This window comes from Ornithorhynchus anatinus, chromosome 11 (assembly GCF_004115215.2).
Source record: "Ornithorhynchus anatinus isolate Pmale09 chromosome 11, mOrnAna1.pri.v4, whole genome shotgun sequence".
Taxonomy (NCBI): domain Eukaryota; kingdom Metazoa; phylum Chordata; class Mammalia; order Monotremata; family Ornithorhynchidae; genus Ornithorhynchus; species Ornithorhynchus anatinus.
The window spans coordinates 30,483,477-30,497,483 of NC_041738.1; the positions used below are offsets into that span (position 1 = coordinate 30,483,477).

The window sequence follows — 14,007 nt, forward strand, 5'->3', positions numbered from 1 at the left end:
ATCTACCCCAGTGCTTAGTACTGGGCTTACTACATAATAAGCACTTAAATACCATTATTATTATGATTAATCTTAAAGTCATTTTAGAGGATTAATATTTACTAAACTCTTTGAAAATGGAGAATAATGTGACTTTTATAAGCAAACAACTTAGTAAATCAAACACAAAATAAACATAACCGCAAAAACCAAACACATACCAGAAAGATACAACTTTTACTCCTTGTTTTGAATCTGCGGGAACAGGTCAAACAAAAAACAGCTCCATGAGGGATTCTGTACTTGATTGATGGTGCTGGATTTAAACCAGATAATTTATTACTGGAGAATTAACCTTTACACCTATGAGGAGTTGTTAAACTATTTTAGCATTTTATCCCTTATTTGCCCCCCCCCATTATTTAGATGACACATCATAAACACGCATTAATAATAATGTTGGTATTTGTTAAGCGCTTACTATGTAAATTACCTTTGATTCCTTTGTTGTTGATATGCACAGGCATATTTTGACAGTCTAAATTCTATTCTGGAGAAAGAATAATATGCAATGTGGAAGAGAGGCCAGTGTGGCTATCAGTTGAATCGATTCAGGTTGTGTTAATTTTGTTTTGAATTGAAATAGAGAAGCAGTGTGGCATAAATGGAAATTGAGAAGCAGTGATACAGAAGCACGGGCCTGGAAGTCAGAAGGACCTGGGTTCTAATCTAGGCGTCGCCATTGTCTGTTGTATTACCTTGGGCAATTTAGTTTACTTCTCTGGACCTGAGTTACCCTCTCTGTAAAGTGGGGATTAAGACTGTGAGCCCCATGTGGGACAGGAACTGTGTCCAACCTGATTAGCCTGTATCTACCCTAGTACTTAGTACAGTGCCAGGCAGATAGTAAGTGCTTAACAAATACCATTAAAAAAATGTATTCATGGACTACTTTGGGCTGCAGAGGGCAGAAGATTGCTTCCAGTTTTGAAAAGATGCTGTGTTCGTAAAATCATTGTTTTTTTCAGTCCAGGAACCTATAGTGAGACAGGAAAAATTAGCAAGTACATACTTAATTCAGTATACAAAGCTATGTTATTTTTTCTCCAAAGCCAAATAGAACACTTAAATGGTTTTTAAACAAGATCTACTATTTTAGTATAAATCACCTGTTCTTTTTTTTTGCCCCGTTGATGAAGCCTATAAAAGTCTAATTCACTTCCACTTTAGGATTTCTACCTCCATCTTTTCCTGGCAAGCCAATCTCATTTTTCTCCCTTCTTAAGTGATACTTTAACATAGAAGCAGGAAATTGACTTGGTTTAATTGGTTTTAGAGCTAGACGGGTATGGGAGGTTGCAGTAAAAAGTAAACAGCACTTGGATCTCATATCGTTTCTTACCAGCTGCAAAAATAGAAAAGTTTTCTTGATGAATAGTAGGCAAGCCTTTGAGGAAGTAATAATCTGCTGAATAAAATATTCAGTTTTACTCAAAAATATTTAGGAGAGTTAAAGGCCAACACCTTTTGTAATCCTCAATTCATAAATCTTTTCCAAAAGCCATCAGAAGTATAATAATTCTTCTAAAATTATGCAGTGTGGGGATTGTACAAGAGGAAAAGTTTAATTATTAAAACTTTGTTGTTATTAGAGAAGCATTGTGGCCCTAATGGATAGAGCACTGGCCTGGGAGTCAGAAGGATTCTAATCCCAGCTCTGCCGTGTGTGTGCTTTGTGACCTTGGGCAAGTCAGTTAACTTCTCTGTGTCTTAGTTACCTCATATCTGAAAGGGGGATTTAGACTGTGAGACCCAAGTGGGAACAGGGACAGTGTCCCACCTGATCAGCTTGTATCTACCCCAACGTTTAGAACAGTGTTCGACACTGTTCGACACATAGAGAAGCAGCGTGGCTCAGTGGAAAGAGCACGGGCCCTGGAATCAGGACTCATGAGTTCGAATCCCCGCTCTGCCACTTGTCGGCTGTGTGACTGTGGGCAAGTCACTTAACTTCTCTGTGCCTCAGTTCCCTCATCTGTAAAATGGGGATTAAGACTGTGAGCCCCACGTGGGACAACCTGCTTCCCCTATGTCTACCCAGCGCTTAGAACAGTGCTCGGCACATAGTAAGCGCTTAACAAATACCAACATTTACAAATACCAACATTATTACATATTAAGCGCTTAACAAATACCATCATCACCATCATATCAACTCTTTCTACATCCAAGTGTTCCGATACAGAATTGGTTTCACAATTTGTACTCTATGATCTGGATGTTGATTGTAATATCAGGAAACAATTAAGGACCTTGGTGATTAATATTTTTAGAATTCAGTCAAATAAGGAATGTGTGTTTCATGTTTGACAAATGAGGTACTGCAGTGGAGTGCTGGAATGTTCTTTGCCCAAACTATAAAATGGGAAGTGTTGTTACTTCTGGATTGCTGTCTCCCAGAGAGCTCTGATTGCCTCGGAAATTGTTCCATCTAGTAATTAGCTGGGGAGGTGGGGGTGGGATGGGGGGTGGAGGGACTTCTGTCTTCTAGAGTAGTGGGACTGGCGACAACCACCAGCCCAACCCTTCCTCTCCAGCACCTAATCAATCGATCATTGGCATTTGTTGAGTGTTTTCTGCAGTGCAGAACACTATACTAAGAACTTGGGAGAGTACAATACCACAGAATTAGAAGACGTGTTACCACCCACAATGAGTGTACAGTGCTCTGCACAAAGTAGTCCCTCAGTAAGTAATGATGACGTTGATGAGAGAGGAATGAGCTAACTCTGTTGTGCTTTGCCAAGTGCTTAATACAGTGCTCTGTGCACAGTAAGCATGCAATAAATGCGATTGAATGAATGAATACTGGCTTGGCCTATTTCTTTTTATCCATTTACCCAACGTGGACCTGCCATAGGAGCTCAGCAGGAGAGGGCATGGTGTTTACTGAGCATCTCCTGAGTGCAATGCACTGTTCTAAATGCTTGGAAAAACGCAGCAGAAGCACAAGATACTTTACTTATCCACAAGAAGCCATCTCCACTATGTCCTCACTCCTTAGCTCCTTCTTCCAATCCCTGTCCCACTTAGAGCTCCCACTCTCTTTTTTTTTTATCTTTTTCTTTGTTATGGTATTTGTGAAGCGCTTACTATGTGCCAGTACAAAGTACTGCTGTAGATAAAAGCTCAGCACAGTCTTAGCACTATACTAAGCCCTGGGGTAGATAGAAGATAATCAGGTTGGACACTGTCCATGTTCCACATAGGCCTCATGGTCTTAATCCCCGTTTACAGATGAGGTAACCAGGGCACCAAGAAATTAATTGGCTTGACCAAGGGCATGCAGCAGTCAAGTGGAGGACCGGAGTTAGAACCCAGGTCCTCTGACTCTCAGGCCTGTGGCTGTATCCACTAGGCCATGCTGCTTCTCTGTATCAGTAAGCATATATGTTTCCGAATGGGTGTGAGTATGACTGTGTGTGTGTGTGGGTCTGGGCCTCTTGTCCCCCTGTGTCTTTCTTAAAAAAAAAAACCCTCTTTGCTCTTCACATTCATGCCAAATGTGGTCCTTTCTGCCAGTTCTTTGTGTTTACGGCAAAATGGAATGACCCTAGCTTTCACCCCAGAACTGTGCTCTAGATTTCAAATACCACCAGTAAGCGTCTTGAGGTATGGGGCTTAGAATTTCCTTTGATCTCATCAGATGTGAGTTCTGACTTGTTGATTGCTGAAGCTACACAGACACAGTGATATTAAGAATTTAGAATTCCCCAGTCGATTCACTTTGTAGTTCTTTATACTGCCCATAAACACATATTAGACCATCTAAAGAGATACAGAGTTAGGTGTCTTCCAGAATTGGCAAGAGCTTGATAAAATGTCTGTTTGGATCCTAAAATTAATTGGGGAAACTTTTAAAATGTTAATAAATTAATGCATTTGTTGAGTGCTCAATACTCTCCCAAGCATTTAGTACAGTGCTCTGCACTTAGTAAGTGATCAGTAAATACGATTGAGGACTGACTGCAGAGCACTGTTCCATCCGTGGGAGAGTAAAGTACATTTAGAAGACATGATCCCTACTCTTTGGAAAGTGATATTTGGTTACATTTTGGCATAGTAATGCTATTTTAAGTTGGAAGAAGTATATATTAGTTCTTATTGGCGAAAATACACTAGTAAATATCATTTCTTCTTTGTTTCCTTTTTGAATGTAGGCCAACGACCCAAGAAGCCAGTTCCACTTCAAGAACAGACCGTCAGGGATGAAAAGGGACGGTACAAACGTTTTCATGGAGCCTTTAGTGGTGGCTTTTCTGCAGGGTACTTTAATACCGTTGGTTCTAAAGAAGGTAAGATGTGCTCTGAAACCAACGTATGGCATTATTAGGTTTGATTATTGTCATTACAGTACAGTTTTCTGTTTTTGAAGGATGGGAGCCTTCCACCTTTATATCATCACGTCAGAACAGAGCAGACAAATCTGTTCTTGGGCCAGAGGATTTTATGGATGAAGAGGTAAGTGTTCTTAACTGTTATTGCGAGTTAGCGTTTACTGTTCTCAAGAAAGTTAATGTTAAATGTGATGAACCCTTTTATAGCCATATCTTTCAAAACAAGAATATGATGTATATTACCGATTCCTTTATTTCTAGCATCTGTGCTACTGAGCTCATATTTGTGAATCTATACCTGAAAATCAACGTTTACTAACAATAACGCATGTGGTTTGAAAGTCTGTAGCAAAGGTCTCTTCACTGTTGTTTTTTTGTGACTGAATTAATGGTTTGGAATATTATATTTCAAAAAGGTCACAATATTCATTTTTCAAAAGCGGTGACCTTCCTTTACTTATTTGTGTTTTTAACAGGATTTTAGTGAATATGGGATAGCCCCTAAATCAATTGTTACCACAGATGATTTTGCTTCCAAAACTAAAGACAGAATAAAAGAAAAAGCCAGACAGCTCGCAGCTGCTACTGCCCCTATTCCTGGAGCCACAATACTAGATGATCTGATTGCACCTGCTAAGTGAGTCCCGTTTTATGTTTTTTTCCGCTGGTAAAGGCAGTCTGCCCCATCTCTCTTTGACGCTCAACTATCTAGTATCGTTCTGTTCTCTAGAGGAAGTACTATCTGATTAATGTTGACTTTATTTCTTCTGTTTCCTCTTAGACTGTCTATTGGTTTTGAACTCTTACGAAAAATGGGCTGGAAAGAAGGGCAAGGAGTTGGACCTCGAGTGAAGAGAAAGGCACGCAGGCAAAAACCCGGTACTGTTTTTTAATTATTATTGAAACAAGGGTGAAACAAATTTTTTCTTCTGGATTGATAGATTATTAAAATGATTTTATTTCCCATATTTCATTTCAAAACAGCAGGGAGTCATGGATTTACTTAGCTCCTGGTTTAAATTTGCTTTTCATTCTCTATCCCTGTGCAGGCTTTGTCTTTTCCCAGTGAATCGACAGAGTAGTGGTTTTACTTGTCTTCCCTGTCCTTCCCATTTTTCCCATTATGTAGACAACATGACTACTATCTCTGTGTCATAAGCCCATAACATTGGTGTTATTCTTGATTCGTTTCTCATTCAATCAGCATATTCATCAGTCTGTCACCAAATCTTGTCGTTCTACCTCCTCAACCTCTCAAGATTCCGCCCCTTCCTTACCATACAAACAACTACTATTCTGATCTTGCTTTGACTCCTGCATCATCCTCCTTGCTGACATCCTTGTCTCCTCTCTCTCCCCACTCCAGTTGTACTCCACTTTGCCACATGGATCATTTGTCTAAAACACCATTCAGTCCACATCTTTCCTCAGAAATCTGCAGAGGTTGCCCATCCATCTCCACACTCAAACAAAAACTCCTTGTCATTAGCTTTAAAGTACTTCTTCCTCCTACCTTACCTTGCTGAACTCCTACTATAACCTAGTCCACACCCACACTTCACTCTTTTAACATCAACCTACTCACGTTACATCAGTCTCACTTTTCTCACCTCTGACCCCTTCCCACATCCTCTTTCAGGCTTGGAACTCAGTTCTTCTTTCATATCCATAGATCATCTCTTTCCCCATCTTCAAAATCCTATTAAAATGACATCTCCAGGAGTCCTTTTCCAACTACACCCTCACTTCCCTCCCATCTCCATTACTTGGGTCTGTTTGTCTTGAACACCTTGATACTCAGTTACTTAGAGATGCGGCGTATTAGGTAAAGCCTGGGCCTGGGAGTCAGAAGGACTTGGGTTCTAATCCTGTCTCCGCCGCTTATCCTTTGTGTGACTTTGGACAAGTCACTTCATTTCTCTGGGCCTCTGATACCTCATCTGTAAAATGGGGATATTTAGCCACTTGTGGGACATAGTCTGGGTCCAACCCGATTTGCTTATATCCATCCCCGCGGGTAGCACAGTGCCTGGTATATAGTAAGCATTTAACAAATTTGACAATTATTATTATTGCTCACTCCTCCCCCAGCCTCACATACCTATATACATATCCATCTGTAATTTATTTAAATGCCTCTCTCCCCTTCTAGGCTCCTTGTGGGCAGGAATTGTCTATACCTATTGTTTTGTTTTATACTTTCCCAAATGCTTAGCACAGTGTTTTGCACACAGTAAGCCCTCAATAAATAGTATTGATTGATTATTTGTCCCTCCTCTGTTTAGCTTGCTACCTCATCCTCTTACTAGTAACCGGAAGGAGTTGGATTTAGGCAGATGAGTTGAGCATGTTAACAAAGTTCTTTTTTTGGCTATGATTAAAGTTGAGAAGCACCATGACTTAATGGGTAGGGCATGAATGTAGGAGTCAGGGGACCTGGGTTCTAATCCTGATTCTGCTACTTGCCTGCTGAGTGACCTTGGACAAATCATGTAGCTTTTCTGTCCCTTGATTTCTTCATCTGTAAAATGAAGGTTAAATACCTGTTTTCACCCAAAACTGTGAGCCCTTTCTGGGACAGGAACTATGTCCACTCTGCTCTGGATCTACCCTAGTGCTTAGTACTGTGCTTGGCATAAAGTAAGTGCTTGATAAATACCACAGTTTTTAATTATCATTATTAATAAATAACTTCATGGACCAGCATGTAGGATACTTTTAATCTCTTTTGCAATTTTCTCATACAGAGCCTGGAGTAAAAATATATGGCTGTGCCTTACCACCTGGTGGTTCTGAAGGATCAGAGGTATCATGTATGCTGATTTTTATTGTTGTTCAGAAAATTGTTCCGTACAGTCTTCAAAGCAATATCACAGACCAGATTCCTGAAAAAACAAACCTAATAAAATAATATTGATTAAAAAACTGATTAATAAAATAATAGGTTTAATATAATCAATTTAAAGACATTATTCTGGTGATAAATTGATACTTTCAGAGAGTACTAGAAGCTAGACTGAGGTTACAAGCACAGAAACAGTAAGGTCTTGGCTTTCTAGGAGCATGTATTCTAAACAGAATCTTCAAATCCATTAGGGTACATTTGCCAATTATTTTAAATACTTGGTGGCTCTGTAAAAATAGCCTTACCAAGGCTGAATGAGACTGCTTTTAGATAAACCAAAAAGATGTTTTCCTAATCGCGTCTTTACTTCTTTTGCTGTCTTCTTGAAGGTAAAAAGAAATCACATACACTGTTGCCTTGATTCTAGAAAGTGTGTGTTTCTTCTCCTCTCCCTTTTGCTTTGATTGCAAAAGCCAGGTATTATTGAGAACATGTAAAATCTCTGATTTTTGAGTCCTCCTAAAACTCCTGTAAATTATAGTTAGGCTGTGGAGACAGGAGAACAGGAAATATAGTTTCAACAGTGGAGATGTGGGCAGATTTAGAAAGTAAACTCTTATAAGCGATAGTTTAGAATGTCATTACTTATGTGGGATTGTGGAATTCCTCTCTTGTATATGTATAAATAAATATCTCAAATTGGAAAAATGTTAACTTTGGACTTTCATAATAGCTTTACCTCAGTGGTCAGGGCAAATGAGGCCAGTTAATTTTCCCAGCCTAACGTGCTCTGTCCTGTCTGGTTTCCATTTAAGCTATAGAGTTATTTTGTTTAATAGTTATTATATCAATAGGGATGTTGAAACAGTGATTGACTAAAGGCCTTCAATTATTTTTCACCAGCCAAAATACTGTGTATGTATGGAAACAACCCTATATATTAATCAGGAATGTTCAATTTCTTATATCATTCACTAGTATTTACAATGTTTCAAAACAGCTTGCTAATTTGAATTTCTCAATAAAGTCTGTATTTGAAAGAAAAAAAAAGGACTAAACCACTTTATAAAAATCTTTTCTGGTTACTTTCTAGTTTTCAGTTTGGTTTTGGATCTGACATATTTAATTTCCTGCCTGACAGATTTGGGATTAACTTGGATCTGCAAATATTTATGGTCCCATTTTTACAGATAAGACCAGTACAGTATTATACTTTAAAATATTTTTGTCTAACATTTTTGGTTACCTACAAGAGAAGCTTCATCAGTTTTATGCAGCATCTTGCTTTTTGACTTTAGTAAAACACCTTTAACTTTTTCAGAATTCAACTATTAAATTGATAATGACAGGGACTGCTATTTTATACAATTCAAAAGTTGATCTCATTATTTTCTAAAAAGGATGAAGAGGAATACTATCTTCCAGATAATGTGACATTTGCACCCAAAGATGTAACTCCGGTGGACTTTACTCCTAAAGACAATGTTCATGGACTTGCTTACAAGGGCCTAGATCCCCACAAAGCATTATTTGGAATTTCAGAGGGAGAACATTTTAATCTTTTTACTGGTGGATGTGGAAAGACAAGTAATCTTCTTGGGGATGTTAAGCAGACTAAAGGACGTAAACTTGGAATATCAGGCCAGGTAAAGCATAACTGTTTTATACAATTAAATATTCAATGAACACTTTTTCTCTATGACCTCCCAGCAACCATATATCACATGATTCTTGGTCAATTTTAAAATAGTAGCTACTTAAATTACTTAATTAAATGCCTGTACATTGTTGCATATAATGGATTTTATGAGTGGCTAAGAGAAAATTATTGTTTTACTTTAGTCTCAGCCATGCATTCACCTTTCTCATAAGATGGAAATTAGAAGGAAGTTTCATTTTATCATCACTTTCTTTACCTAGATTGTCTCAATTAAGTCAGGTTGTCAAAATCTTTAAAATGAAAATTCTGAAGGGACAGTGAGTATACTTGTCTAATGGGTGAACCAGAACTGGATAACCTAATTCAGGTCTTGGACCTGATGTGGACCCCAGGTGAATCACTTAATCTGTCAGTGCCTAAGCCTCCTTATTGATAATGGGGAAGATAATGCTAAATTGTGACGGGTCTTCTCTAGTGCTAAAAAGAGGCTCTTTGAAGCTTCGATCCACAAATTCTCCCACCCCTTTTTTAATTTCATTTGCATATGTATGTCCAAAGATTCAGCTGTCTTTTTAACTCATATCTTGCTATTCTTGAGTCTCAAATACCTTTGCCCCCCCCCTTTTCACAATTCTCTCACCATCAGTTTTTAAATTCTCTTCCCACTCCTACTATTCTCCATAATTGGGTTCAGAGGCAAACACTCCCCTGTGCCTGACTGTAACACTGCATTGGGACAGAGTTCCTCGGGTGTTGCTGAGGACTGTGGTGCCTTTTTTTTATGGTATTTAAGCGCTTACTCTGTACCAGGCACTATACTAAGTGCTGGGGTAGATACAAAATAATAAGATTGGACACTGTCCCTGTCACTCATAGGGCTCACAGTCTTAATCCCCATTTTATAGATGAGGTAACTGAGACACAGAGAAGTGAAGTGACTTGCCCAAGGCCATATAGCAGACAAGTGGTGGAGCCGGGATTAGAACCCAGGTCTTTCTGACTCCCAGGTCTTTGCCCTATCTACTAGGCCCCGCTGCTTCTCCTTTTGAGAGATGTTTAATGTGTCTTGTGCTGTCAAGTCGATTCCTTCCCCTTGCAACACCATGGACAGATCTCTCCCAGAACACCCCACCTCCATATGCAATTGTTCTGGTAGGGTATCCATAGAGTTTTCTTGGTAAAAATATGGAAGTGGTTTAACATTGCCTCCTTCCATGTGGTAAACTTGAGTCTCTGCCGCTGCTGCCCAGCACAGGGGAGTTTTGACTTGTAGCAGATTGCCTTCCACTCTCTATCCACTACCCAAGCTAGGAATGTAATGGGTGTGCCTCTGCTTGATTTTCCCTCCGGTAGTCGAGGCTGGTAGAGGACTGGAAACTCTCCAGGTGCGACCCTGAGAAGGGGAGAGATCTTTATAAGATTCCCTGATCTAGGGACTCCTAGTGCTCTGCTTCTCACTCCTGCTTCATGTCTTCCCGGGAGAGGCTATTTGATGTGTGATCCTGGGGCTTTCACTCACAGAAGTGTTCTTGGTTTGTTACGTAGTGTAATTTAGTGATGGGGATAAAATAGCTTGAAATGATCTGGTCTTTCTAAGGAACTTTGCCTGAGATCTTGACTTTCTATTTATCATTTTATCATGAAATGTTATTTTAAGGCTTTTGGTGTGGGAGCTTTGGAAGAGGAAGATGACGATATATATGCCACAGAAATGCTATCTAAGTATGATACGGTTTTGAAGGATGAGGAACCTGGAGATGGACTGTATGGGTGGACAGCACCCAAGCAATACAAAGGCAAGAAAGGTAATAACAGGTTAGATCTACATTTTATGTACAGTTTGCATTGTACTAAGTGCTGGGATACGAGCTAATCGGGTTTGACACAGTCCATGTCCTATTATTGTCTGTCTTCCCTTCTGGACTGTAAGCTTGCTGTAGGCAGGGAACTTGTCTGCCAACTCTTTGTATTGTACTCTCCAAGGGTTTTGTATAGAGCTCTGCGCATAGTAAGCACTCGATCAATACCATGGATTGATTAATACCGATTGAATCTATTTTAATTCTTAGCCTTTAAACATTCTTACTTTTTCTTTACATCCCAAACTTTCCCTTTATACTTCTATTTTGGACTTCTTGACAGTGAATTCATTCATAGTCCTCCTGAACCTGTTTATGTTTTTAACCTGCTTAACTCCTGAGGTAACCAAGACTGTGAGCCCATTAAGGGCCGAGATTGTCTTTCTTTATTGCTGTATTGTACTTTCTAAGCACTTAGTACAGTGCTCTGCACACAATAAGCGCTCTATAAATGTGATTGAATGAATGAAAGGCAGGAAGTTGTAAATAAGTTATTTGTCTTAAAACCTAAAATTTCACCTCCTAGTCTTGAATGAGTAGTGCAAAATTTTGGAAAAAAATTTTTTTTCAGTTTTGACCCTTTTAAAATAAAGGCAGAGTTGAGGAACCGGACAGACTATCTGATAGCAAATTGATTCAGACAGACTGTTCAGAAATTGCCAGTTCTGGATAGAAAAGACTTTTTCTAAAATATGTGTCTATTTAAGTGGTATTTAAGTGCTTACTATGTGCCAGCCACTGCATTAGGCAGTGGTGTACAAGCTAATCAGGGGGGACACAGAAAATGTCCCATATGGGACTCACAGTCTTAATCCCCATTTTACGGATGAGGTAACTGAGCAAGTGAGTTAAATGATTTGCCCAAGGTCACACAGCAGACAGATGGCAGAGCTGGGATTAGAACCCAGGTCCTCTGACTCCCAGACCTATGCTGTATCCACTGGACCATGCTGCTATTTAAACAAAAACCTCATTTGAATTTTTCCAATGAAAATTACCAGCACAAAATATAGTAAAAAGAAAATGATCATGTTGAGGAATCTAATGGTGTCACTAGATTCATCAGAAGAAATTTTGGGCACTTGAAACGTATTAGAAATGGTAATAAAGAGATTCTCATGCTTTATAATTAATTTATGTTTTGTGAAATATCCCTTTAGGTATTGAAAGATCACTTAAATAGAAAATAGATATTTTGATGCAGATAATTTTTATTTGTATAGATAGGAAATCAGGGTATTTCCCCTCTCTTGGTAATCAGAGAAACTCTTACCCTGCTGGGATGTGTGTTTGCATATGAATGTTTGTGTCCCCCTTTAATGTATGAAATGCATTTATTTTATTCAAGTTGAAGGTACTCGTTTCCTTGTCCTGGACATTTGATTTAGAATCCAATTTGAGAAGAAACCGGAAGTGCCTTTTTGGGCCAGTACCGTGGTTAGATTACAGAAAGACTTTGATTTCCTTAATATTTATATTGAGACTAGATAGTGGTTAAGGAAACTGAGGTTTTCTCTCATGATCTTTACAACTATTTTTAGCAACGAGTATGTCAAAAGGAAAATTATCAGTACTTTTGCTCTTCAGTGTCCCTTTTCCTTATTCTTTGTCTCAGCTTGGAGTTTATTATTTGAAAGTGGTTGCCTAGTCAGTGCTTGTTATCTGAGCAAAGTATTTGCTGGTTGACTAGCAACATACAAGAAATACTTTTCAAGGTTCATGGAGTTCCCAAGTTGTTGTTGGACAACACTCAGGGTGGGATCCATAGTCCTGTGCCCAAACACAATCCAGTCAGCTGAGTGGATCTGGGCCAACAGAGGTGTGATGGATTGATTTCTGCTTTTTTTCTTTAATTTTTAAACTATATTATCTCGGGGTGAAATGATATTTTATTTCAGGAGTCAATCAGTTCTGGTTTTTTTTCAGATAAAAATCAGTTGACCCTACTGCATAATTAGTTTTGAATGGATTTTATTTTATAAATGTAAGACTACCAATTGTAAAAGTACTTTCTGATTTGTAGGATTGGAGAAAGACATTCGCTATTTGGGAAAAATTTTGGATGGGTTTTCCTTGGCTTCCAAACCTTCCTCTTCCAAGAAAGTAAGCAAAACAATTTTTCTGTGTTGAAACATATAGGCTTTTATTGTGTATTTTCATCATAAAGGCAGCATCTATTAATATGACAAATGCAAAATAAAGAGGAAAATCAATCTTGGTGAAATATCAAAAAATTGGCAGTGCTAAAGACATTGGTATTCAATGGACTAGAAATCAAGTGACACAATCCTGTCATTGCAGTGATAATCAGTAAAGCACAAAAATGAGTTGCTTGCCTTTTAATAGAAACCCCCACTGAGTGCATTTACAGGTCACTGCTGAATCTTTTTAGCACGGCAAAGCTTAGATCAGAAGCAGAGTGGGAAATCAGTTTGGTTGAATTTGAAAAGCACCATTGCTCTGGAAAATAGGCTAACTCATGTTTAGGGGATTCTTAGGTCTCTTCATGGATATGCTAGTGGCATCCTGGGGTTCCTGAATGAGATTAAATTTTTTCATTTAAAAAATGGACAATTTTCCCTACCATCTTGAAGGAATTTTGTCAGATGCTATAATAAGTGCTTTAAACTTTTAGGTAGTGAGAAGAAGAGTAGAAATTAGAAGACATTTTGGCCCAGCCCCTGTTATCCTGAGTATCTCTCGTAGAAAAAAGATTTGTTGTGCTGTCATTATCATGAACTAATTTTTATTGAAGTCTCAGAGGGAAATGGTATGGTACTAGGTTTTCATGGGGATTAACAAAATTAAGATTAAACATTTCAGGAAATATATATCTTTTGTTTGTCCTGGAAGATTTATCCACCGCCCGATTTGCCGAAGGACTACAGACCATTCCATTACTTCAGACCTGTGATAGCTGCTGGCTCGGAAAACTCCCATTTACTACAGGCACTAGCAGAATCATCTGGGAAGCTTTCAGTTGATATGCCACAGCAAAGCAGACATCAACTAAATGCATCTAAGAGGAGAGAACTACTAGGAGAAACTCCCCTTCAAGGTATGCAGATATGCTAGAGTATAAATATTTCAGTGCAATGGTTGTTAACAATTGTTAAATGGTTTTAAATGGAATATCATCACTTATCCTTTGAATATTTGATTTTAACTCTACCAAATTACAGTGAAGATTTTAATACTGTTTTTGTGCAGTGCGGGTTATAATTTCAAAGCTTACTCCCATATTACTAAAGTAAATTTATATATTAA

General features: G+C 38.5%; 1 protein-coding gene and 1 non-coding gene across 4 annotated transcripts in view; one reads left to right on the forward strand and one right to left on the reverse strand.

The window, feature by feature from the left end:
- GPATCH1 (G-patch domain containing 1) overlaps positions 1–14,007 on the forward strand; it is a 34,190-nt gene that overhangs the window by 2,586 nt on the left and 17,597 nt on the right. For all 3 annotated transcript variants that reach the window (XR_486585.3, XM_007671495.2, XM_007671496.2), the window contains exons 2-10: positions 4,200–4,334; positions 4,415–4,500; positions 4,853–5,013; positions 5,158–5,255; positions 7,124–7,182; positions 8,622–8,867; positions 10,539–10,686; positions 12,764–12,843; positions 13,594–13,798. Coding sequence is in view for 2 of the 3 variants with exons in the window: in XM_007671495.2 (XP_007669685.2) it covers positions 4,200–4,334; positions 4,415–4,500; positions 4,853–5,013; positions 5,158–5,255; positions 7,124–7,182; positions 8,622–8,867; positions 10,539–10,686; positions 12,764–12,843; positions 13,594–13,798 (1,218 nt within the window). In the remaining variant the exon portion in view is untranslated. The remainder of the gene's footprint in view (positions 1–4,199; positions 4,335–4,414; positions 4,501–4,852; positions 5,014–5,157; positions 5,256–7,123; positions 7,183–8,621; positions 8,868–10,538; positions 10,687–12,763; positions 12,844–13,593; positions 13,799–14,007) is intronic.
- Positions 10,147–10,284, reverse strand: LOC114815338. Its single transcript, XR_003763101.1, has one exon. It is a non-coding gene; the product is annotated as a small nucleolar RNA SNORA7 (small nucleolar RNA).